At 39.8% G+C, this 27,856-nt stretch overlaps 1 protein-coding gene across 2 annotated transcripts; it reads left to right on the top strand.

Annotated features, from left to right (window-relative positions):
* Nucleotides 1-190: 190 nt before the first annotated feature.
* anp32b (acidic nuclear phosphoprotein 32 family member B) lies at nucleotides 191-20,214 on the top strand. 2 transcript variants are annotated; one of them, XM_008121294.3, is made up of 7 exons: nucleotides 191-495; nucleotides 9,825-9,974; nucleotides 13,723-13,845; nucleotides 15,978-16,164; nucleotides 16,573-16,685; nucleotides 17,024-17,084; nucleotides 19,595-20,214. In XM_008121294.3, exons 1-7 carry the CDS (start codon nucleotides 442-444, stop codon nucleotides 19,666-19,668), a joined length of 762 nt encoding a protein of 253 aa, XP_008119501.1. In that variant the 5' UTR covers nucleotides 191-441; the 3' UTR covers nucleotides 19,669-20,214. The 2 variants fall into 2 exon arrangements, with proteins under 2 accessions (XP_008119501.1, XP_003227936.1); XM_003227888.4 differs by having other exon boundaries at nucleotides 192-495; nucleotides 16,570-16,685.
* Nucleotides 20,215-27,856: the final 7,642 nt, after the last annotated feature.

Below are 27,856 nucleotides of genomic sequence, written 5' to 3'. Positions count from 1 at the left end.
CCTCGAGAAGGCCACGAAAATCCTGTTCTTGTAAACCAAAGGCGGGCGCTGAGGAGAGGATGGACCTGCGAGAGCTATGGAAGCCATGCCTGTGGAGAAGACGAGGCGAGGGAGAGAGGGAGGCGCGGCTGGTAGAGGAGGGGTTCCGGGAGGCGGCTCCCCTTCCTCCTCCTCCTCCTCGGCGCCCCCTGCCGGTCGCTCAGCCATTCCTCGCCAGGCCTCGTTGCCAGTTTAACTGCAGTCGCGACGGCGACGAAGGAGGCGCTCGGCGCTCCCGCCCTTCGCAACTCCCCCTGCCTCTCTGCCTCCCTCCCTCGCTCGCCCCAGCGCTGCCCCGCGAGTCCACTCCGCGCCGTGCGCACAGGGCCTGACTCCGGGCCCGCACCGTCGCTGCCGCTGCTGCTGCTTCCGACGACGACGACGCCACCACACGACGCCGACATGGACATGAAGAAGCGCATCCACTTGGAGCTGCGGAACCGGACCCCGCCGGATGTAAGTCCGCCTCTGGGCGGGAAAGCGCCGAGAGTAGCAGCAGGGCCGCACTTGCCCTTCCCTTTCCTCACAAGCGCGGCTTTTGAGGGAGGTTGAGGGGACGGGGACGGAGCTCGTGGCGGCGAAGATAAGCGGGCGCGGAGGGGGTGGGAAGGAAAGAGGGCGGGCGGGCGGGCGGGTGGAGGAAGAACTCCAGCGGCTGAGGAGAGGCTCTGCGGCCGCCATGTTGTTCCGCCGCTGCGTCTCTTACTGGAGGGCGCGTGGGCTTGCCTGCAGAGAGAGAGAGGGAGCGCGCGCGCGAGGGAGGCGGTTGGCGCCTCACTTTCCTTTGGAGTGCGCGCGCGCGCGCGAAAGAGAGAGCGAGAGAAGCGGTTGGCGCCTCACTTTCTTTGGAGAGAGCGCGCGCACAGCCACCACACCACCGCGTTCCATTTCCTTCGCAGCTTCCGCCCCCCAACACTTGTTTTTTTTCTTCTTTTCCCTTCGTTCTTAAACGGGCAACTGCTGCGCCAACAGAGCGCGAGCTTGGGGCTTCGCCCTCCTTCGCCTGGCGCGCGCCCTTCCCCCTCCCCCCTTTAAACGAGAGAGAGCGCGTGCGCGCGCGAGCGGGCGAACAGGACGGGGTCGCGCGCCCTGGTTTCCTCCCTCGCTGCCCTCCCTCCCTCCTTCCTTCTTCGGAACGCTCGTCTTCCCGCCAAAAAACTTCTCTCACAAACAAAACAAAAACGGTGTAATTTAGATTCCTCCCCAAAAAACCCTTTGTGATTTTAAGGAGGGCGTCTATTTAAAGAGATAGGCATTCGATCTGCCCCTTCGATTGAAAACCAAACTAGAGGGAATGGTTCGAAAGCCGCAGTTAAAGCAGCCAAGCGTTCAAGGGGAGAGCCAGAAGGAGCTCTCCTTGTCTGTGGACGGCCATCAAGCGGCGGCTCCGTGGAGGAGAGGCCTCCGCGTCCTGAGAGCCCGGCCTCGGCTGCTGCGTGCGGCTCAGGGCCGCGGCATCCATCTTTAATGCGGTCTTCCTCTTCCCTGCTGCCTCGCGCCTTAGCAGGCAGGATGGGCTCTTCCAGTGAGTCGCATTTTCTCATAATATGTCCCAACTTTGACCGTCTCTGTCTGGTTATTTTCCCTTTCAGCAATCATTTCCTCTCTGCTCCCCCCTTTTTTATTTTTTTTTCTGGCAGCATCTTATCTGCACATTTCCAATAAATTGTTCTTCCTCCAGCCTTCACAGTCAGCAGTACACAGAAACCAGCTTTCTTTAGCATATGGGTTGCTGTGAGTCTTCCGGGCTGTATGGCCATGTGCCAGAAGCATTCTGTCCTGACGTTTCGCTCACATCTAGGTCAGGCATCCTCAGAGGTTGTGAGATCTGTTGGAAACTAGGCAGGTGAGGGTTATATATCCAATATACCTCACAACCTCTGAGGATGCCTGCCATAGATGTTGCCGAAGATACATAAACCTCTAAAATCAGGACAGCAAATAAAGAGCACAGCATGTTTGTTTGTTTGCTGTATTTATATACCACCCTTCTCAACCCCGAGGCGGTTCACGGTGTTGGCAACAATTCAATGCTCTCGATAAAAAAAGTATAAAACATCAAAGTTGACCCTCCTCTAATGAAACATTAAACATTATTAAACACATCCCATAAAATAACATCGTATATCACACAAAGACATAGCCATTGTCCTTAAACTGTCCTGGGTCATTGCTCTTTCAATATTATTTGAGAACACAGAAATGCTGGACCTCTCTAACAACCACCGTGTCAGGCTGCACAGGGAAGTCACTAAAATCCACAGGCATGTGGGCAATTTCAATAGAAAGGAGGAAACCATGAAAATGAACAAAATCTGGCTACCAGTATTATTTTATTTATTGTATCAGAAGCAAGCAGAGAGTATAGTTGTATGCAGTTAAAAACAGACACAGAGTTAAAAGCTTGGCATTATTCTAAATGTTCTTTGACCAGTAGCTGGCCACTTTTGTGTTGCTATAAGAAGATCCTCCATTGTGCATGTGGCAGGGCTCAGATTGCATTGTAGTAGGTGGTCTGTGGTTTGCTATTCTACAGTATTAAAAATCTTTAAAATCAGGACAGTAAACAGTCTGAAAACAAGGGAGTTCCAGACAGAAAGCAATCAGGGCAAGCTAACGCCTCCCAACAAAGGATTCCCTCAGGCAGGAAGCAACCAGGCCTTGAAGCTGCAAGGCCATTCAATGCTCATCAAGGTGATTAATTGCAACATTCACACTTACCTCAAACAGACAAGAGTCCTTTCTTCCACCATGGACATTCCATAGGTATATAAACCCCAATTGCCTAGTTTCCAACAGACCTCACAACCTCTGAGGATGCTTGCCATAGATGTGGGAGAATGCTTCTGGCACATGGCCATACAGCCCGGAAAACCTGTAGCAACCCAGTGATTCCGGCCATGAAAGCCTTCAACAACACATTTCTTAGCATATGTTTCTCCCCTTTGTTAAAAAAATTCCCTTGCTTTGCACAGCAGGCATGCCACTAAGTGAATTAAAGTGAAGCCATCTAGCACTCATGGCTTTCACCCATGTGCCAAACAGTTCATTCTGTTTGATTTCTATCCTTAAGAGAATGCAAAGGCCCTCAAAGGTCAAGGGACCAACATGTCATGTGACCTTGTTATAATGTCTTGGCTTTTGAAGCATGTGAAATGAAAATATATTTGTAAGGAGTGAAGATAGCCAAAGGAGTGGAGAAATATGTTGGTAAAAGAGTAGATTCAGTCTGTTAAGTTGCTCTTTTTTTCTTTAGTGTCTCTGGAGGCCCCTTTGGTAGATGTGGCACAGTCAATATTACTGATATTGGGTTGCTGTGAGTTTTCCGGATTGTATGGCCATTTCCCTGTTTAAATTGTTACTCTTTATTTACTGTCCTGATTTTAGAATTATTAAAATACGGAAGCCAGATTTTGTTCATTTTCATGGTTTCCTCCTCTCTGTTGGAATTGTCGACATATTTGCGGATTTCAATAGCTTCTCTGTGTAGTCTTAAGTCAGGACAGTAAATAAACAACACTCTGAAAACGGGGAAATTCCAGACAGGAAACAATAAGGACCAGCTAACACCTCCCAACAAAGGATTCCCCCAGGCAGGAATCAACCGAGCCTTTAAGCTGCAAGACTTTTCAATGGTAATCAAGGTGATTAATTGCAACGTTCACACTTGCCTCCAACAGACAAAGAGTTCTTTCTCCCACTCTGGACCTTCCACAGATATATAAACCTCCCTTGCCTAGTTTCCAATATACCTCACAACCTCTAAGGGTGCCTGCCATAGATGTAAGCGAAACGTCAGGACAGAATGCTTCTGAAACATTGCCATACAGCCTGGAAAACTAATAGCAACCCAGTGATTACAGCCATGAAGGCCTTCGGCAACACATTACTAATATTGATGTTTATATCCCATTTTTTCTCACTCAGGTGAGAATCAGGCCCTTTCCACACTATTTATTTATTTATTTAAAAAAAATTGTATTCTGCCCTTCTCACCCCGAAGGGAACTCAGGGGAGAGCACAACATATATACAGCAAGCATTCTATGCCGGGACATAAAATAACTATAAATATACACAAACATTAAAAACAGTTATGTCTACTTTAAAATCAGCTGTTTAAACCAACTCAAGACCCCATGCTTGGCTCCGATCAGTGGTGTAGGTTTCCTATTATTGCCTCATTGCACTGCCCCAAAGGCTAGGCCCCACAGCCAGGTCTTTCCATCTTTCTGAAGGACAGGAAGGTGGGGGCTGATCTAATCTCACCAGGAAGGCAGTTGCATAGCCATATACACTACCCTATATCCCAGGATCTTATCCCAGATTCTCTGCTTTAAACTGGATTATATGAGTCCCCACTGCCAGATAACCTGGGATAAACAGATAATCTGGGATCAGATCCTGGGATATAGTGACTGTGGAAGGGGCTGCAATACTAGTGTCTCTTCGTCACATGTTTGTTCCAGAATGGTTTTCAGGCCATTTTGAAAACCCTTCCTTCCTTGACAGTGAACTGTTATTCAACATTTTGCTTGGTCGGCTGCTCTTGGGTTTGCGAAATTGCAGAGCTCTGTGACATTGCCCTTTTTTGAATAGCAGCTTTGAATATTCTTTCATACATCTTAATAAGTGAAAGACATTTTATATGAAAGGATTTCTATTAAACCAGCTTGTTTTAGGTAATAGTTTGTCTCTTTTCTCTCTTAGGGCCCTTCCACACAGCTATATTTGTGTCCACACTGCCATATAATCCAGTTCAAAGCAGATAATGTGAGATTTTATTCATCTGTGTGGAAGGGGCCTTAGTAGTCACAGGAGAGTTTTGCATGTATGTTAATGTATGAGTGCCACAAGTTCAGCAAGTTGAAATTGGCATTTCCTGTATTTTTGCTTGCTGCTTTGGTGCTTTGATGCAGAATTGCATAATTCTGGTGCTGATCTATGCTTCCTGGTTCAGCTGTGCATTTACTCCTGGGAGTGCCGTAATGCTGCTCTGCCAGTTATATTTTAATAACTCGGCACAAGGCTTGCATGTTTTTAAACCTGTGCATAAGTTAACCTGTTCTGTATCAGTTGCCTTGTCCCAAAACATCACAAGCAGTTTATACAAGTAATACCATTTCCAGATATTCTTAGAAAAAATTGGCAAGAATTAGATCAATGCGTTTTAGTGACTCTGTGATATGCAGGGAGGAAAGGAGATGACAGAAAATTAATTGGTACTGCCACCTTTGGTGAAATGAAAGAACTGTGCAAAATGAGAATTTTGTTTTTAAAAAACCCAAAAAAAATTAATCCAACAGCTGAAATTTTAAACATTAAAAATAGTCCTGAGGCAATAAATGCTTTTACTGTGCTGTTCTTTTGTGTCTGTGTTATTCCTTTACTCATTTAAAAGTCTGAGAAATAGAATCATGAAAAACTTATTTGGCTTATAAAATAGACATATTTAGCTGAATATCATTTTGGATATTTCGGCTATTTTAAAAACTATATTTGTAGAAAATGTGTTCACAAATGACTAATACTGTGGCCATTTTCTATTTACTGAGGGCAAGCTATTCCTTTCCTGTTTGCATGGTTCGTTTGCCTTCTGGCAGTGACAAAAAGACATGTTACACTAATGATGAACTTTTTAACTTATGATAATGTGATTGGACAGTTTGTTCACTAAAATTGCTGTTCAGGGGAAGATTTTATGCAATTTGTTTGGTTCTAATTATTTTCTTTAACACTAGATCTAACTGCTTAAACATTTCTTGAAAGATTATTCTGAAAACTCACATTGCCCTGTGGAATAGGCTTGAGTCAAATGGAACGGGGGGGGGGGGGGGGTAGTTATTTTGGATACATTCAGTTGCATGACTAGGAGAAGGAACATGAATGCCATTGGGTTTTCATATCTTTTAAAACAAGTAGGAAATACTGGTAAAAGCACTGCTAATTCTACACATAAATTCAATTGCATGTGGCATTTGCTTTCATTATGATAGCTGCAAGGATAGCAACCTAATATTGTTGAGCACCTTTATTTTTATGGCTTATGGTAGGTCTTAGTTCTTATGAATTAATGGTGAAATTATCTATACTGATGCACACTTTCTACTGCAATATGGAATAGCCCTTGAAATATATGTCACTTCACTCTTGGGTGAGACCAGGTTTGGCATGAGCAGATAAACTCCCTAGCACACCCTTTTTTCTTGGACATTTTTCTATTTTTTCCACGATTAGTGGCAGTGAAAGTTGGATATTCTTTGCTATGTTGGTTGAGAAAACTGGTGCTGTTTGTCTTCTGGCCAAACCTCCTTTGCTGGGAAACCACGGGGGAATTCATCTGCCTGAATTAGAGTGCATTTTCATGCACTGAGTTCTGTTTTATTAATAGCAACTGTTAATTTGATTATTTATGTAGACATTTTAAATAAATAAATAGCTGAAGACTGAATCTCCCAGCTTGTCGCTCACCCCTTTAGCCTTTCTAACTACATGTTTTGTACAGAAATACACAGTCCTTAGCAAATGACAATTCTGCATTCCTTCTTTTAAACTTTATAGGGGTCACCTTCCTTCTCTAGTAAGGGGAATGTATAGCATACTTCATTGAGTTGAATTACATTATAGCCTATTGATTTACATGTAAGCTAAGATTGCATGCTCAATCTATAGTAACAAGTTACCATAGCCTCTCTATACTGGGTGTTTCAAAAATATGGACCCAATTTGAAATTGTGGTATCTTTGCAACCATGATCTGCCCATGAATGAAATCCTTGCCCCTTAAAAGGGTGGGGCATAGTTAAATAATAATAATAATCATCATCATCTTTATTTATACCCCACCACCATCTTCCAAAGGGGCTCACAAAGCACTCAAAAGTGGAACACACAAAATACAAAAAGTGCAGAAACAACATACAACAGTAACAACCAACATAAACCTCACACTTCACAAAACCTCACACATTTGGCCCTACTGGATGGGCACCGTACTTTGGCTGTCCCCATCTCTGTTGCCGGATGACCATGGAGCTCAGGGAGAGCTCTTGGCCGCTGTTGGTACGTTTGCTGATTACCTGCACAATAATAGCCCTTGGCCCCAGTCATTTGCAAGGGGGCACCCCCACAACATAAGGCCTAATGAGATATTCTCCATTTAGAGGGTTGGTTTGAAACACACTGTATTTCTGCAGTACCTTTGCTAAGTCTTCTCACAAGTCAAAGCTGTAAAGTTACTTACTGGAAAGTTACTTACTGGAAAATAAGCCTCACTGAATATACTTAAATTTCCTTCTGAGTAAAAAAGGACAGGATTACATTAAAAGGCTTCAGTTTCAAGTTTAGTGTAGAGTGAATGTCACTTGATACAAGAAAGAATCCTTGCACTGTGAAAGATGGTGAAAAGTGTCTTCTATCTAGAAGCTTTCAGAAGGCAGTTCACCAGATTGGTTGGTTGGGGGGGGGGGATTTAGTGCTACAAAAACAGCCAGAGGGATGTGTTTCCTTTTTCCTGGTCTCTTTCCACTGACTTTCCAACAGAAAATTTTTCTACCTTTCTCATCTTTGTTAATTTCGTGTTGCACCAAAATTTAGATTATCAACTAATTTGACAAGCATGCTTATTCTATAAGATGACATATACAGTACTTTTAAATCCTCAGTTGAGTGCTAGTATTAAACTTTTTAGAAAAGCTTATAAGCCATAATATATTTTGTTCAAGTGAGGCCATATATAAAAATTGCTGCAAGGTAGAATACTTCAATTTGTAATTATAGCTATTCCATTATGTTCTCCTTCCAGCTCCACTAGTCAGTAATATCTGCCAAGTGAACATGGTTGGTCTCTTTTACGGATGAATGGGTGGAATGGAAGGACACACTACAGTTGAAGTCACTGCTCCATTTAAATATTATATTTCTCTTTCAACTTCATTTGACATCTCTTACTGCTTTCCCCGAAGAAATTCTAAAATGGCATCTTGGTGCAAAGCAAGAAGAGATTAAACTAGATCACGTGATGATTCTTTCCATACCATAAATATGTGTGTCTCTCACATCTTCCCTTTCCAGTTGCTCCATTTCTCCTCCATTTGGTTGTTAGTTTTCTTTCTCTTTTCACCTCTTGATCCTTTAACATTCCACACCATTTATCGTTTATGGGCTTTTAAAACTTCTTTTGTCAAATTTCTTTTAGCATCAGCAGACCTTAGAACTACAGCAGGTTTGTGCAAGAGTAGTGTGGTTTTAACTAAGGGAACAGGAAGACTAGAATGACCATTGAAAACCATTATTGGTAGCAGAAAATGCGAGCTTCTGTTCTGTTTCACTTATATTTTTATAATAATGCATTTCGGTTGTAGTTTAGGAGCAGATTTTTCATGGACAGTTGGTTCAAACCACATAAACATATGCAATGGGTCCTGATGGATGCTACTTCCACATTTGCTAAAATTGCCTTCACTTGTTTTCAGAGATTTCCTTCCACTCCCCATGCCTTTTGTGTAGCTTAGAGATTTGTTCAAATTTATATTGCTCTAACAAAAGTCTCCTGTAATAGTCATACATATGATAATACTAAAACGATGTTGATGATTTCCTTTTCTTTGGAGGAGGTCTGGAATTCTTAACCAGGAGTTATTCAAATATACCGGTATATTTGAAACTGAATGAAATAAATGCAACATGTTAGCAAAAATATCATCTTGAAAATTGTTACTTCAATATATATATTGCTGCAACAATAGAGTGAGCGTTTAGGTGGCTCTTAATGAAGTAAATACAGCTCTTTCTTGGAGATTATCATGTGAACAAAAGGGAATATTAGTAGCTAGCTACTTTCTCTTAATACTTACAGCTAGAAGCATTGACATGCCTAATAGGAACATGCTCTGTGCTGTCCCATCCCCCCCCTCCCCCCAAGAGTGGAAATCGTCTTTCACTTTCTAAGATTGACCAATGTTTTCAGCCAGAACATTTCCTTGAATGTAACAGTTTTTGTGATCTTGGAAGTATAATTTGGACAAATTGTTTCCTTGCATATTGTTGTCTTATGGTTGGCTCATGTAGGATATTGTATTCATTATCTCTAGTTGGGACAGTCACCCAACTGCAATGCATTCCTCTTCCTACCACTCACTGCTTTGCCCTCTTGGTATCATCAGGTAATGTGCGAAAAAGATAGTGGGCAAGCAGTGGTAAGGGAGCACTACTATAGAACTCTCTTGGAGCATGTAGTTGGTTTCTATATACCGTGGGCCCTTGGTATTTAATCAGGTTGCTTCCAGGACCCTTTCCCCCATGGATGTTTCTTCCCATTTATATACAATGGCCTAGTAAAATGGCATCTGTTATATAAAATGGTAAACAACTGAGGGTCTGTAAAATGGAAGGAGACTGCAGCAAGACATGTCTACACATCAGCACAGTGCTTAGTGCATGGCAAAAGGGTTTTATTTGTTTTATTTAGTCAAATATTTTTGAGCTATGGTTGATTGAATCTGTGATTGCAGAATGCATAGATACAGAGGACCAAATGTACATTAGTTCTGTTACGCATGCTTACCGTATATGTTGTTGGCTTTTACTGTATTAGGTATAGTCATACATGCTAAACACATCTGTTCTTAAGTTTTTCTACACAGATATATTTGTGGTACTAATTATGATTAATCAAAATATTTAGGTTGGTATTTTTGTCTTGAGTTTTATTAGGGTCCCTTCTATGCTGAGGTATTGTTTTCTTTCTTTTTAAGGCTGTATGAGTGTTGTTTTTGTTTTACTTCAGGTCCAAGAACTTGTTCTTGACAACTGTAGATCAAATGAAGGCAAGATTGAGGGCCTATCAGGAGAGTTTGTCAACTTGGAATTTCTCAGCTTAATCAATGTGGGACTGGCATCTGTACTGAATCTCCCAAAGCTCCCCAAATTAAAAAAGGTAAGATGTCTTCTATTCTTTCATGTTGGAGAATTGTGGGAAGTAGAGGTATTGACTAGAAGGAGCTGCAAAGCCCTGTTGCTGTGTGTATTTTAATTTGTACTTCTCTCCTTTTTTCTTCACTACTTCTCATTTTCCAGGTTATGACAGGATGAGTCGCAAATATATTTACAATAAATGAATGTGTAAGGCAAACATTAAGACACATTACACCACTGTTAGAAAGTTCACTTGTGGATGAAGTTTAAAACAACATGTGCCAAAGACATTGGGAGAGAAGTTCAAACTTCATGAGTACTCAATATCTCCCTTGGTCATTCTACCCCCAAGAGATGAATTAATAACTGTGTGGGGGATTTTGGGGTTGGGTTTTTGTAATATGTTAAGTGACTTAAGGGATAATCTGATCAAAAGACTGCCCTTGTTTAGTGTTGTAACTTCTATACAAAGAAGAGTTGCAAAAAGAAATTACCTGTGATGGGAATTTTCAGAATTTTTTCCAGAGACTAAATTGGTTAGGGTTTGATTTATATTTAGCTTGCCACATTGATTTTATGTGCTCTATAAATTTATGTATTTTTCCCTCAAACCCAAAATAATTTGAAGTGATAGAGGAAAAATATAATAAAGTACACAGTGCAGTGTGTTTGTTATATTTAAACATACTTAACACTTTTTAAAGGACACTATTTTTATATGAATTCCTTTAAATAGTATAACATGACAACTGTCTGTCTGTTTAAATCTTCAGATATTTCAAGTGTAAAAGGAGTTTGAGAAAGTGTAGTAAATTTAAAATAACATATGTGAAAATGGTGGGCTCTCTTATGAAGTAGCCAGAGATTCTTGGGTATTTTTCCTAGAGAAATTCTGCTTCAGTGATGGAGTTAAAGCAAATGATATGGTGCTAACCCCTTCCCTTCGCTTCACTCATCCAAGTGGCTTGCCCCCAGTAGGGTTGTAAAGACCTATATGGAGCAGAAGTGTTATGGTTGGAACTCTGCCAAGGAGAAATGTGATTGGGAAGGGTCTAAAGAGGAGAAGTAGTGGGCAGATTCTATGCAAATTCTACTTCTGAAGCTGCTTTTCTTAAAAGCATTGGGCTTTTAAAAGGTGAATTTGCATATAAAGAATGTACTCAGGGCATTCAGCTATTTGTTTCTGAAGCTATTTTATAAGTGGCTGAAACCAGAGGGCAGACTTGTTTCACCAGTATGCCTGAGTTGCATTGGTGGTGCAAGATTTCCTTGATCAGACATAGAGCTTCTATAATCAAATGATCAAAGCCCTTGTAATTTTGTATTGAGTACCCTTTTCTGTATGTTTTTTTCTACCTATTTAAAATTCAGTCTCCCTATTTTAGATAATTTGGATGAAATCAGAAATTTTGCTTCTCTAAATACAGTTTGCTTGACATTCTGTATAACTTGGCAAATTATACTTCTGAACCTATAAAATAGAGGTGGGAAGGGTTCAGGGGCTGTATTGGTTCCCAGGAGACCTTGAAGGGCTGCAACCAACACAGTAACACTTAGTGTGTGTCTATACACGATTTTGCTGGACCAGCTTTGATTATCCAAATTTATTTGAGCATTTTGGACTATCATCAGATATATATAGTTTCTAAGACATTTTTATAAAAATGACTGTATTTTTTTGGTCATCAAGCTGCTCTAAGAAAACAGCTGAGCAAGAGACTTATGTTTCTGTTAAATGAAGCTTGTGAGATAGGGCTAGTGATTCCATTTGTTCTGTTGAAAAATACAAGGGATTTACAGACTGATTTGCCTAATTATCCAAGATTATAGAATCTCGACATCAATTTAAGCTACAGGAATCAATGCCTTCATTAATTTGGATCAGGCAGGATTCATTTGAGATATCAAATACCGAAACATTTGAAATATCATTTACTGTGCCAAAAGGTTGAAAATTATCACAGCCTAATTGTCTTTCTCTTTATGCTTTAGAAGCATCTGATCACATAGAATGGATTGAGAATCTCAAAATAGTCAAAGATCTAAGTAAAATTTGTATAAATTGAATCCTGGAGTGAAGATTGGGATCTGATCTAGGTACCACATTCACAGAAACTTAGTGGAGCTACATATGACAATCTCAGATTATAAAGATACTACAATTACAGTGAAAGTCTAAGACAACATATAGATCATTCATATCAAACTTTATACATCATAACATGTCTCCACTATACTGGAGAAGTTGCTGTAAAAGGTTTTCTCTTTGGCATATGTAGCTGTATTGCCCTCAAGTAAAAATATTTTGGATGGGAGAATTAAAATTTACTTCAGAAATGTCCAATAAGATCATATCCTCTAGGGCAAATTAATAAAAGCCTTACTCATAAACAACTCATTAATATTTTCCTTGCAGCAGCAAGGCTCGAAACAGCTCAGCACTGAAGACATGGAAAGAATCTAAATATCCAAAAGTATGTCAAGGTGTGGAAAACCACACTTAATGCAAAATTAACATCTAAGTTCCAACAAATGAGAGAGACAGTGGCAGCGTCAAAGAAAAATGCTATCTGTTTATTATCTTTGCACACAATAAATAGGAATCATATAAACTACCTGGAGAAATCAAGGACTTCCAGTCTTCTCCCTTTGAAGGCTAGTCTGATTTGGGTTTCCGTCAGCATTTATATGATCACTTCTGCTCTCCTCACCTTCCATATGTATTTCGGACCTGTAGGACAATACTCCACAGCAGTAATCTACCAGTTATCTCTACTTCTTCTCCATGTAACTAATTCATTGTATATTCATACTACATTTTGACTCACAGTTTTTATTCCCTGTTTGGATTTCAACAGTTCTTTTGAATTTTAAAAAAGATATAAGGACTTGTTTGTGTGTGTATATGCCTCCAGGTTGTCTGTCATCATATGGTGACCCTATTAATTTCATACGGGTTTTTTTGGGCAAGCAATATTGGTTCTGCCAGTTTCTTCATCTGAAATATAGCTCACAACACTTATTCATTGGTTGTCTCTCATCTAAATAGTAGCCAGAGCTAACCCCATTTAGTTTCTAAGATCAGAAAGGATCTGATGCTTTTAGGGTATTTAAACTCCAAGGATAAGGACATTTCTACTACTGTGCATTTAAATACCACCTTACACATCCTTGCTTCATATTTACTCCAAGTAAGTGTGTATAGGATTTCTTCTTTTTTGTGGGAACTGTAGTTTTGTGAGCAAAGCAATGCCTTTGTTTAGCAGATGAATTCGTCTAATTAGGGTTTCTGGGGTTCTTTAGAAGGAATCATAATAGTTCCACAGGTAGAACCCTGAGTTAAATTTGTAGCATAATATAGCTAGGCATTTATGTAAGAAGTGGGAGTCACTGTGGCAACAGAGTTAAGTGTAAGAGGTTTTTGTATTTTTGCTAGATTATTATTATTGTGTTTATTTTATATCCTGCTTTTTCTCTCCATAAGGAGACTCAAAAGAGGCTAACATTAAAAACATTACAATGTAATTTAAAATATATAAATATATTTTATTTTATTAATATACTATTAAACATCATTAGTATTAAAAACAATTCATATTGAATTCATAAAAACATACAAAACCACAAGTATTTAGTTTTGATGCAAGTATTTAATCTTGATATGTGTATGTTTACAAATATTCTTTGTAACCCAAGGTTAGCTATATTTGGATTCTAACCACCCTTTTACTGATATGCATGTTTATTTCCTTTTATTTTCCCTGTTGCAGCTTGAACTCAGTGACAACCGAATTTCTGGGGGTCTTGATGTATTAGCAGAAAAACTTCCCAACCTCACACATTTAAATCTCAGTGGAAATAAACTGAAGGACATTGGTACCTTGGAACCATTGGTATGTCACTGATTTATTTAGCAAACTCCCACTTTTCTGTTGTGCACTTTAAAATCAGAAGGGTTGTACAGTCTCAAAAGAGCAAAGGTTTACAGTTGCAAGAAGGATAACATAAAGGTTTTATAGTCTCAAAAAAGATGAAATTGTTTTACTACATAAACTCTCAACAAAAAGTCATTTCATCACAAAGTTTCTAGAATGATATATCACATTCAGTAACTTCAACTCAGTTGCTAGGAATCCATTTTCCATTTAAACCATTTTGATATAACTCATTTAAATAAGAATAGCAATTGAGGAATTGGTGATAAGAGATCCTTTTATTGAACCATTTTCATTTAAGGATTTCAGTATATTATTGGCTTCCTGAAATTAGGTTTGAGGTCAAGAATGTTTCCACGACTAAACAAGAATGGCTTTTTATTGAATCTCTAGAAGTGGTAAGGGGTTGTCCTGCTTAAACATCAATAGGTAGTGTGTCTTGAGGTTGGACTAGATGGGCCTCATGGTCTCTTCCAACTCTAATGATTCTGTAGCAAATGGAGTGAAGATGTATTCCTAGCAGATATTTTTCAATTATCCTTGATTGCCCTTGGGCTGATGGAAGCTCAAATTTCACTGCACACAGATAGCCCCTGGTTTCCCATTTGGTATACAGTAGAGTCTCACTTATCCAAGCTAAACGGGCCAGCAGAACCTTGGATAAGCGAATATCTTGGATAATAAGGAGGTATTAAGGAAAAGCCTATTAAACATCAAATTAGGTTATGATTTTACAAATTAAGCACCAAAACATCATGTTATACAACAAATTTGACAGAAAAAGTAGTTCAATATGCAGTAATGTTATGTTGTAATTACTGTATTTACAAATTTAGCACCAAAATAACACGATATATTGAAAACATTGACTACAAAAATGCATTGGATAATCCAGAACGTTGGATAAGCAAGTCTTAGATAAGATGTGACCCCTTCTAAGAGTCAATGGATAGACAAAATTATGGAAATTAAAGACATGGACAAATTAACATATATGTTAAAGCAGAGTAATGGAAAAGGAATTAAGATGACTGACTGGACAAAGTTTGAGAGCTATATAAAGACAAATCCAAAATAAATGAAAGAAAAAAGGAGGAATAATTCTTGGAAGATAGAAGAAAGTTTTTTCTTTTTAATTACATTTTTGAGAGTTATAGAAACGGGATAATTGTGGGTTAAAGGAAAATGAACTGAAGTCAATTTTTTATTTATTTATTTCTTTTTTCCTTTTTTGTTTCGTATTTTTTAATCTACATTATTATATGTTTACATAGGTATTGGGGGGTGGGGAGGGTTATTGGGCTCTCTTATTCTTTTTCTTACTTTTCTATTAGTATATGTTCTCACTCTTTCGCTGTACATGTTTAGAAAACTTGCAATAAAAATTAGTAATTAAAAAAAATAAAAATAGATAATTGAGACTCTACTGTACTTCATTTATGTAAGGGAGCCCCCCGGTGGCTCAGTGAGTTAAACCCTTGTGCCGGCAGGACTGCTGACTGAAAAGTCGGCAGTTTGAATCCGGGGAACGGGGTGTGCTCCCATCTGTTAGCTCTAGCTCCCCATGCGGAGACACGATAGAAGCCTCCCACAGGATGGTAAAACATCAAACATCCAGGTGTCACCTGGGCAACATCCTTGCAGACAGCTAATTCTCTCACACCAGAAGCAATTTGCAGTTTCTCAAGTCATTCCTGACGGGGGGAAAAAAACCTTGTAAGAAGAATAATGGGTATTAGGCTGAAATCACTTCGGGGGAACTATATTGCTGTTTCTGTGATGTTCCTAAATCATTTCCTCAAAAAAAAATGCACTGAGAAATTAGGAAAAAAACCCTTTTGTGTTACCAGGTTCTAGACTAGTGATTCCCAACCTTTGGTCCTTCGGGTGTTTTGGACTTTAACTTCCAGAATTCCCAGCCATCTTACCAGCTATTATGAATTGTGGGAGCTGAAGTCCAAAACACCTGGAGGACCAAAGGTTGGAAACCACTATTCTAGACCAACCAAAGCTTGAGGCAGAGTTGTGAAGTAAAGATAGTTCTGCTCTGATTATTAAATTGACACTTTTGCCTTGTCTGCATAATTCAGAAAAAATTGGACTCTCTGAAGAGCCTTGACTTATTCAACTGTGAGGTAACAAATCTAAATGACTACCGAGAGAGTGTTTTCAAGCTTCTTCCTCAACTCACCTACCTGGATGGATACGATCAGGAAGATAAAGAAGCTTCTGACTCTGATGCTGAAGTAGATGGTGTTGATGAGGAAGACGAGGAAGGTGAGGCTAGTATTTATGGTGGGCTGGAGCTGGTGCCCGGGTATGGCTACCTTTAAAAAACTCATTTTGCTCATGTCACTTTAGAATTTAACTGAAGATTTCTGTTGAAGAGCTGAGTTGAGTTGGCCCACTTTATATCATACTTCGGCTGAAATCATTTTTGTACCATACTTGAGAGAACTGTTGGAGAAGGATCATTCTTAAGTAAAGGAATAAAATAGTGTGTCTTGCTAATGATGACTGTAAATGTAAACTTTAGAAATGGACAAATCGTTTTTTTTCTAGAAATGTAACTGTAGCATCCACTAGTTGGCGCAAAATATAAATGTAACATGTATCCTTTGTGTTCATGGCTAGCAGAATTGGATTTCTATGGAAGATGTGTGAACGTTGTCTCTTTTTCAGAAGGTGAGGAGGAGGAAGAGGAAGAGGAAGATGGTGAGGAGGAAGAGTTTGATGAGGAGGATGAGGATGAAGAAGGAGAGGGAGAAGAAGATGAGGAAGATGAAATCAGTGGAGAGGTTGGTTGAAAGCATCTCCAGCCTTTTCACCTCCCTGTGCTGCAATCATTAGGTTTTATCTGACAAGTAGCCAGAAGGGTAGCTGATCCTGTACACTGCTGTTCTTTGCATTGAAATCCCTGAAATAGATTAATATTGACAGAAACTGTGCCATTTGTGTACACTCTCATAATTCGAACAGCAAACTGTTTGCCCATCTCCAAGAAAACTGAAATAATTGAACTTGCAGTTCAAGTTTCATTAATTTAACATAAATTGAGTGCCTGCCCAGGGATGATTTTGCCAGTGGACGAAAAAGCCCTATTCTTTCAGCAGTTAACTGCTCTTTATTTTTTCAGGAGGAAGAATTTGGACGAGACGGGGAGGAGGAAGATGAAGAGGAGGAGGAAGAGGATGAAGGTGAGTTCAATTTTTTTTCATGCAAACTCTTTTATTCTAGGACAGTGGTTCTCAACCTGTGGGTCCCCAAATGTTTTGGCCTTTGACTCTCAGAAGTCCTAACAGCTGACAAATAGGCTGGTATTTCTGGGAGTTGTAGGCCAAAACACCTGGGACCCACAGGTTGAGAAACACTGTTGTAGGAAGACTACAATTCTCAAGGATAGAAGAACTTTCTGTTCTGGCAGGCCTTTTAGGAAGGGTATGTAAGGGCTTTTAACAGTGAGCTGCTTATGGTGTGTTGGGGAAAGTGGTAAGATGGAATTATTGTTGATGACTATGATAATAGGAGTGGTGATGGGAAATGTTAGATAGGTGGCAGTCAGTGTTTTAAATGTGTAGGCCATCCAATTCAAAACATTGGGATAAGTAACAAAAACAACAGTCAAATCTCCACACCTTTTTGACCTTGATTCTGAACTTTGGTTTTTATATTATGTATGCATTTGTGAGTGATTTAAATATTAACCAACATCGTAAAATCTCATCTGTCCTACGCCATTGCTGTTCAACACCTAGAACTAGAACATTAAAAAAATCAAAATGTTACCATCAAATTCCAAATGCTGTCTGTGCTTCATTTCTAAGCACAAAAATATAAAACAAAGTGATACAGTCTCAGTTTCTCACAGAAATTGAAAGCTGCAATTGAAAACTGAGTGCTTCTGTGTGCCCATACATGATTCATTATGGGCACATAGTGGTGTCAACTGTGCCTTCCTAGTTGTATGATGGTAACACTGCATACTTTGCATAGGAATGTAAATGTGGAGGAAAAGCCTTCCAGTTAGAACAGAAGTGAAAATAAAGACTACAGTGATAATATTGCTTGGTATACAAAAGCTGTATCTTGGGGTGTAAGCTCCAGTGTTTGTGATGAACAAGTAGCTTTCAGATCCTGATACTAATAGGACATTCTCCTTGTTGGTCTTTCTTCAGTTGAGGGTGCCTTAACACCTGAAATACTTTTTAATTGCTGTGTCAGCTTTGGTTTGAAAGGATATCATTGATGGTTGCAGACCAGAAAGTATTGAAACAATAATCACTTATTTTACTCGCGTCCGTTTTTTAGACAGTTCTCACTGAGAGTTAGGGTCTAAGCCTCACCCTCCCAGTTCCCTGCTGTCCTGAATCTCCCCTTTTCTACAGCCTTTAAAGCCTGGAAACCGTGCCCTCTGAGGAATGGCTTAATACACAGGGGAAGATTGAGAGGGGACATAATCTCCATGTTTAAATATTTGAAAGGATTGCTTTGAGTATTTTGAGCTGGATGGCTATGTTCCAGAAGCATTCTCTCTTGACGTTTCACCTACATCTGTGGCAGGCATCCTCAAAGGTTGTGGGGTCTGTTGGAAACTAGGCAAGTGGGGTTTACATAATTGTGAAATGTCCAGGGTGGGAGAAAGAACTCATGTCTGTTTAAGGCAAGTGTGAATGTTGCAATTGATCATTTTGATTAGCATTGAATAGCCTGGCTGCTTACTGCTTGGGAGAATCCTTTGTTGGGAGGTGTTAGCTGCCCCTGATTGTTTCCTGTCTGAAATTTCCCCGTTTCCTGAGAGCTGTTCTTTATTTACTGTCCTGGTTTTAGAGTTTAATATTGGTAGCCAGATTTTGTTCATTTTCATTGTTTCCTTCTTTCTGTTGAAATTGTCAACATGCTTGTGGATTTCAATGACTTCTCTGTGTACTCTGACATGGTGGTTGATGAGTGGTCCAACATTTCTGTGTTCTTAAGTAATATGCTGTGTCCAGGTTGGTTCATCAGGTGCTCTGCTATGGCTGACTTCTCTGGCTGTAGTCAGCTGCAAGGCTATTCAATGCAAATCAAGGTGATCAGTTGCAACATTCACACTTGCCTTAAACAGACAAGACTTCTTTCTCCCACCCTGGACATTCCACAGATATATTGAACTCCTACTTGCCTAGTTTCCAACAAACCTCACCACCTCTGAGGATGCTTGCCATAGATATGGCTGAAACATCAGGAGAGAATGCTTCTGGAACATGGCCATGCAGCCTGGAAAACTCACAGCAATCCAGTGATTCTGGCCATGAAAGCCTTCGACAACACATTTGAAAGCCATAAGAAAGAGGGAGCAGGCTTGTTTTATATTCCCCTCGAGACCAGAACTTAATGGAGCAATGGGTTCAAATGACAGGAAAGGAGATTCCACCTGAACATGAAGAACAACTTTCTGATTGTAAGAGCTGTTCCAACAGTGGGACTCTGCCTTGAAGTGCATTTTAAAGTCTTCTTTGGAGGCTTTTAAACAGAGGCTGGTTGGCCATCTGTCAGGGTGCTTTGACTGCCTTTCCTGCATGGCAGGGGTTTGAACTGAATGGCCTCCGTGTGTAGTCTCTTCAACTATATGATTCTATAACTATATGATTCTATCATAGATATGTGGGATAATACAGCCATGTCACATTCACTTATGGGACATTTTTGCCTATGTTTCCCTGTATAGATGAAGAGGAGAGTGGAAAAGGTGAAAAAAGGAAAAGAGAAGCTGATGATGAAGGGGATGAAGATGATGACTAGGGCCTTCTGTGCCCCCAAAGGACTGTTCAGTATTGCTTGGGGCCCCCCTTGGATGATCTGCAACTTGAGGAGCCCGTGAGGCACACCTGTAGTCAGTCGTCTAACAAACCCTCCCTCCCAGGTGCAGCCCTCAGAAGAGCCAAAGAGTCGGCCATTCCTGTGACATTCCACACACCCCGCAGCTGATCTGTCCTGGTGGTTACGGATCTAGCCCTTTGGGGCTAGCCCTTTCACTTCTCCTCTTGGGGTTCCCAGGCCTTCATCTCCCACTGTTGCCATAGCAAGAAGAACAAGTGTGATGGGTCAGTCCTGATGGTCAGGGGCGACACACTACCCACTGACTGTAGTCCTCTTTTTACTTTCTGTGCGACGAGGCTTTGTAAATAGAGTCCTGACGTTTTGGGGACTGTTCTTCATGCTTTGCTTTCCCTGCCTTCCTTTTCCTTTTCTAAGCCGTTGGATATTTTTTACATTAGGATGTTTTATGCAACAACAGAAAAGTATTTTTAAGAACTTGAATGAAATAAACGTTATTTGGTAAACTAACCTTGTAAAGTTGTTATGTTCAGACTTTGGTCTGAAATACTTGTGGCCTTTTCCTTTCTTGAAAACCATGCTACTGGCAGGGTTGTGTATCTTATACTCTGCACTTCAAAAATAAAATTCTGCCCCAGGAGCAGCTTGATTTTTTTTCACTGATTTACATTTTGAGATGACAGAATTTATTCTGTTTCTGCAAGCCAGGAGATGGAACAGTGAATTAAAAGCATTGAAGTCATTGGAAGGCTTAGCAGTGCCTTCTTTTGATTTCAGATTGAATAAGGCTTTGCTACTCAAGGTTTAGTAACCATAAAGATCAGAAATTTTCACACCTGAAATGGTCAGGTTGTCAACTTATCTGGCCAATATCAAATTTTCAGATATTGGGGGTTCACACAAAACTACAGAGCACACAAGATGTAGCTGCTTTTTAGGTGTACTTTTGTAACCAGTCCACTTTCACGGGCATTCAGGGTGCAGCCCCAGCATAAAGGAGGCAAACTGAGTATCTTCAGGAGAAAACAGCCCTGTATGTGCCTTCAGTATCAATTGCCCTGCAGATCCTGCTCACTTTTATCTTCCTGTGTGGCTTGTGTTTCTGTTCCCTCAGTACTGCCTTTCCTTTGCCCAAGAAAAATGCATAGGAAAAAGGAGACAAATCCTTAAGGTAAGTGACATTACACCTGGGAATTGCTTATCCTTCCTGTGTGCCACAAGGAAACAAACCCGTGGCAAACGGAGGAACAAGCTTCATGTGTACTTGCAATGTCACCCTCCAGGTCTGGCTTGGTTTTGTCTTCTATTTCTCCCAATATCTCTCTGCCTAGACAAAACAAATATTCAAGTGGCTATGAAGAGGAAAGGCCGAATCCATGGCAGCGCCGACTTCGAGCAGTGGGGGCAGTAGCACAAGCTCACGCATAATTAAAACTGCAAGTGTGAAAAACGTGAAAAGGGAGGGACAACTATTTCAAACTATTTCATAATCTACTAAAGCAGTGGTTCCCAACCTTTGATCCTCCAAGTGTTTTGGACTTCAGCTCCCAAAATTCCTAACGGCTGGTAAGCTGGCTGGGACTTTTCGGAGTTGAAGTCCAAAATACCTGGAGGACCAAACGTTGGGAACCATTGCACTAAGGGAAAATTGTTACATACTTATTTCTAAACTTGTTTTCAGTTCACACAAATAAGAACTACCCTATTTGCCACTACAGGGGGCTAATGTTGCAACAGTCACAAACACATTTCTTACACAAGTTGTGCAATCACTCTTAATGGTGCAACCCTGTTCATGTTTACTCAGGTTACCCCCATTATGTTTAATCAGGCGTATCCCAAATAAGGTTGGGATTCCAGCCCACCCTGCTGCTGTGCATGTAGGCGCATTGCTATACCCCAGCAGCAAGTTAAACCATTTGTTCCTTAAGGTGGCGCAGTGGGTTAAACTCTTGTGCCAGCTGAACTGCTGACCTAGAGGTTGGGTTGCTGACCTGAAGGTTGCTGGTTTGAATCTGTAAGACAGGGTGAGCGCCAGTCTGTCAGCTCTAGCTTGCAGGGACATGAGAAAAGCCTTCCAGCAGGATGGTAAAACATCTGGGCGTCTTTGTAGATGGCCAATTCTCTCACACCAGAAATGACTTGCAGTATGTTCTCAAGTTGCTTCTGACATGATTAAAAAAAATGTTCCTTGGCACATATTGATGGATAGAGAGCACTGATATGGCTACTCTTGCTTTAAAAATACAGTCATCCCCATTCATAATTAGACTGTCAACCTATACTTTGTTTTTGAATAGAGGTAATGATTGGTTTACCTTGTTTAAACCTCACCCCAGGGGACACAACATGGACATTAATCTTGAGTTTAATGGGGCTTAACCCCTTGTAAATACATATAGGATTGTAGCCCAGGTCCCACGAAGTACAAAACCCTGTAATGAAAATGAACACACTTTATAATCAACTAGGGTTATACCTCTTATGTGGAAGTACTGATACCCCTAATTTTCATCTAGACATTTGAACATCACCTTCCATCCAATTTCTCATAGCATGGAATGCAAAGTTTCTTGCCTTTATTCAAGATGACCCCATACTTCCATGGTGTGAAAACATTGGCTCTGCTATGCAATTTAAGACAATGGAACTAATCGCTATTTTGAAACCAGTATACAAGGATTTTTAAAAAAATCAACACTGTCATCCATCCATCCTTAAACATAATTAGGCACTGTTTAATAAAGCATAACCGGTTTATCATTACTGTCTTTCTCCCTTGCCTCCAGGAAATGAGCACAAGTAAAGCTTTGCTTTGACATACTATCTCAAAAGGTTTTTTATCTTAAATACAGAAGTGATAGTTTAAAAATAATTTTCAAGTGCTGTGATTAGATCACCTTTGCTGAAAACAAAATGCAATCAGTACTTACTATTGTTTCAAGTAGTTTTGGGATTAGTGAATCCTTTTGATAAATGGGTAACATATCTATGCTGATCAGATCAACGCATTAAAAAATAAAAATAAAAATCAACATACATTTTGAAAAAGCATTTTAAAACTTCTTTTCCCCTTGCCGTACATAGCTGACAAATGTTTTGAAGTAATTTATTCTGCATGTAAACAAGAAAAAAAATCCCCGCCCATTTCAAGATGTCATTCTTTAGCATACCTGCCCTGGTAGTCCCAGCATCAGGATTTGTCACTGTACAATCAAATGCTGCACACAGTTCCCCAGTTCATAAATATAAATCCTGGACTTTACTCCACAGCTGTTTCAGGTGGCGTTATAGTAGATTGCCTACCACATCAGTAACAAAAAGGCTGTAGGTACATTGCTTTGGATACTGAAATCACATTGGGAAAAAGCTGTCTGACTACCAAGCAAAATTCAACAATTTGGAGAGAAATCGCTTGACAGACATAGTTGAGGTTATTGATACATGATCAGTATTTCCATGAGGCACTGGTTATTCACATACACATATTGGTTGGCCTAGAGATAATATGGAAAAGAATACATTTCACCTGCCCTCCATTAAAAAAAAGTTTTTCTGGTCTTGTTGTGGTTTACTCCCATTCCCACTCATTTTCACATTTCTAGACCAGCCTCTTCCAGCCACTAGATAAAATGATGGTCTATTTGACTGCAGAATAACCAGCTTGATTATTTATACTGTAATGTAGGTAAATGTGGCAAAGATGTTGATTTTTTAAAAAGCATTTTTAAAAATTCCACGTCCACTTCATAGAAAATATTTGACGCATTTAGTACAGAAATGTAACACCGGTATTCAAATATGGTTCGTTGTTTTCTGTTGTTTTGCTGCTTCCTTATACCATTCTGAATATCAAGAACCAATTTACCCAAGGGAAGAATCAAGTCATACAGCTTTTCCTGGATTGTACTGTTTATAGCAGTGGTTCCCAACCTTTTTTTGACCAGGGACTACTTGGATCAGGGACCACTCTCCAACATTAGTACGAAAAGGGTTACAAATCAGTGTTTGGTAAACTACAGATTCTGTTTGGTTGAGGTGCTGATTCAGAAAATTGCATTGGATGGACCACATCAGCTCTAGTTTCTCACACAGAACAAATGCCATCCAGTAGTCACCATCTGCTTGCTCACAGAAAACTATACTTAATAATCTAGAGCGGATGCGGTCTATCCAAAGCAATTTTCTGAATCAGCACCCCAAATAACCTCAGGAACAGGCCTAAAAACAACACCAAGATGCCCTCCGTTTCCAGGCGCCACATGGAACAGTTCCGCTCAGGGAGGAGGAGGAGGAGAAGCAGCAGTCAGGAGGCTTGTCACACCTTTTGTGGATAGTCAGCCTCTCCCGATATCCCTGTTGCCTCGGCACTTTATGCGAGACCAGTCACTCTCGTTGCAACAGTGTAATAATGGTGAGGCCGCAGACCATATTTTAGTTCTTAGGGAGCACTGGTGGTCCATGGACCATAGGTTGGGAACCACTGGTTTATAGAATGCGAGTGGGAAACTGCCCTTCTGAACGCTCTCCTTAAATAGAAATATGCACATTGATAGTTCTTATGACATAAAACTAGGCAAGAATATTTTGCGCTGCCATCTTTGTTCATAGAGAGCCTCCACCACTCTCTTTTCCCTCTCAGGAGCACATTTAGCCAGGAAATACTCTGAATATATGTACAATCCAGGGGAAACTGCACCACATGCATAAATTGGCTGTGAAGGTGTACTTCAAGCAACAAGTACTGGCAGATTAAATGAGAAGTAATAAGCACAGAAAAGGACTACGCAGTTCTAACAAGCCAGTGGGGAGTTTTGTAGTTAACAAGACATTCTTCTGGGGAGGTAGAAGGAATACTTTTTCTTTCTGAAAAGCCCTAAGGAAGATACATGAATGGGAAGCTTCCATTAAGAACCCAAAAACTATCAGCTCGTTCTTGCAACTCTAGAGCAAGAGGCAACACACTGGCTCAGGTGGGATATGGCATCCCGCCATATAACCCTGTACTAAATGTTTCATGCCACAATCTTCAGTCTGTTAACTCAACAGTTTTTGTGATTCAGCCTAGCCTTATGTTCTGCACTTGCTAAAGAATTATTTTGAAGATAATTTAGATCAAGGTATGGGAATCAGGAACTGAGATGCAAGGAAAACCGTGATCAGAAGATTCTTTATAAAACAATCTTTGGGATTGTAAATAGAGAGAGAAGAACAACAGCAAAAGATCACTCAGGAAATTAAAAAAATGGAGGAAGAGCTAAAAAAAGAAACCGAACAACACACAAATATTGCAAAGTATAGAGATACTACAACTGCAATATCAAGGTGGACTATATCAGAAGTTGAAAAAAAGATAAAATATATGAAACATAAAGACTTTGAATCAGCAATTAAACTTGGGAAATAGCCTATAAATGGAGAAAACAGGGGGAAGATACATATACAGCAGAGTCTCACTTATCCAACATTCGCTTATCCAATGTTCTGGATTATCCAACACATTTTTGTAGTCAATGTTTGCAATACATAGTGATATTTTGATGCTAAATTCGTAAATACAGTAATTACTACATAGCATTAAGTACATATTGAACAACTTTTTCTGCCAAATTTGTTGTATAACATATTTTGGTGCTTAATTTGTAAAATCATAACCTAATTTGGTGTTTAATAGGCTTCTCCTTAATCTCTCCTTATTATCCAACATATTCACGTATCCAACATTCTGCCGGCCCGTTTATGTTGGATAAGTGAGACTCTACTGTACGTAAAATATATGAGGAGGAATGGATCACAGAGGATCCTACTGTTGATACTCAGAAGATACTACAGATTTTTCTTAAGTGATAATGAGGATCAGAACCTTTGAAACAAGAGGGAAGCAGCTGCAGTGTGTTAGCTGAGTGTGTGAACAAGCCTAGTGAATAAAACTGTGGGTTAGCTGCTCACTGCTGGTGTTAGTTGTTAGTTACTGGTGTAGCCATAAGATGTTGCTGCTGAAGCTAGAAGCTGAAGAGAAGCTACAGAAAAAGCCAAGAGTGTTTCTCTCACTGCACCAGCCAAGGCCATCGTGGAACTTCGTAAGGAAAGACGCTGTCTTATTTTCAGGGAAACACAGTATTTTTGTTATTCTTAGTGAATGAACTACTTTCAGTTTCTACTTTAAAGCACAGCTGACTTTTTTCTTTCATCAGGACTTGTGTTCAGGGACACACAGACTAAAAAAAGGCTGTTATATCCTTAAGGGTAAACAATCTTTCACACTCTGCATATCAAACTATAGAGGCATGCTACTAACCGTGGTTTGACACAAGTATTTCACATTTTTCACTCATATTTGTTTAAAACATTTTTAGGTGAAAGTGCTGTGTAAATTTATGTTGTCATTGTTTTATATACAGTAGAGTCTCACTTATCCAAGCCTCGCTTATCCAAGTTTCTGGATTATCCAAGCCATTTTTGTAGTCCATGTTGTCAATATATCGTGATATTTTGGTGCTAAATTAGTAAATACAGTAATTACAGCATAACATTACTGCATATTGAACTACTTTTTCTGTCAAATTTGTTGTAAAACATGATGTTTTGGTGCTTAATTTGTAAAATCATAACCTAATTTGATGTTTAAAAGGCTTTTCCTTAATCCCTCCTTATTATCCAAGATATTCGCTTATCCAAGCTTCTGCCGGCCCGTTTAGCTTGGATGAGACTCTACTGTACTTAGTAAGGGTAAAAGTTTTCCCCTGACGTTAAGTCTAGTCATGTCCGACTCTAGGGGTTGGTGCTCATCTCCATTTCTAAGCTGAAGAGCTGGCATTGTCCGTAGACACCTCCAAGGTCATGTGGCCGGTGTAACTACATGGAGCGCCGTTATCTTCCCACCAGAGTGGTACCTATTGATCTACTTACATTTGCATGTTTTCGAACTGCTAGGTTGGCTAACAGCGGGAGCTCATTCCACTCCCCAGATTCGAACCACTGACCTTTTAGTCTGCAAGTTCAGCAGCTCAGTGGTTTAACTTGCTGCACCACCGAGGGCTCCTTTATATGCTTATGTAGTAGAGCTTAGAAATGGAGAGGAGCACCAACCCCCAGAGTCAAATACGACTAGATTTAATGTCAGGGGAAACCTTTACCTTTACTTAGTGTGTATTTTATGTGCGTGGCACTTTGGAGTGCTTTTGTGAGCCGCCCCAAGTTCCTTCGGGGAGATGGTGACGGGATATAAAGTATTACTATTATTAGAATGACTCAATGGGTGGCAGAATATTGAGTTGGAGAATTGGGAAACAACGTGGTAAAAAGAATGAAAAGATATTCTAAGTTTTGGCCTGAAAGAGAATTTCTACAAAATGATCATATAGATCAGGGGTCCCCAAACTAAGGCCCGGGGGCCGGATGCGGCCCTCCGAGGTCATTTACCTGGCCCCCGCCCTCAGTTTTATAATATAATATATTGTGTGTGTGTGTGTGTGTGTGTGTGTGTGTGTGTGTGTGTGTATATATATATATATATATATAATATTGATAATAATATTATAATGTAATACAATATAACACTAATAATACCATATAATAATATTAATTATATATTCTATATTACATATAATATTACTAATAATATTACAGTATAGTGGTATAGTTCAATAAAGTAATATATAATGCTAATATTGTGCTATGCTAATAATATAATATATTGTATGTACATATAATTTATAAGCCACTCTGTGTCCCCTTTGGGGTGAGAAGGGTGTGATACAAATGTAGTAAATAAATGCAGTAAATAAATAAATAATAAATAAATACATTTTAGACATTGAAATCCTGATAAATGTATGTTGGTTAAAATTATTTTTATTTTTAAATATTGTATTGTTCTTTTGTTGTTGTTGTTGTTGTTTTTGCACTACAAATAAGACATGTGCAGTGTGCATTGGATTTTTTTTTTTTCAAATGATAATCCGGCCCCTCAACAGTCTGAAGGATTGTGGACCGGCCCTCGGCTTAAAAAGTTTGGGGACCCCTGATATAGATAGTACCTAACGCCAGTCAAACTGGTGAGAATGTACAAGAATACTCAAAACATATGTTGGACATGTGAAACACATCAAGGTATCAGAGGCAAAACAAAACAGGAGGAGGGACCAGCCCT

The sequence above is a fragment of the Anolis carolinensis genome, chromosome 2, assembly GCF_035594765.1.
Source record: "Anolis carolinensis isolate JA03-04 chromosome 2, rAnoCar3.1.pri, whole genome shotgun sequence".
Classification (NCBI taxonomy): domain Eukaryota; kingdom Metazoa; phylum Chordata; class Lepidosauria; order Squamata; family Dactyloidae; genus Anolis; species Anolis carolinensis.
This window is presented reverse-complemented; position numbering and strand designations above follow the sequence as displayed.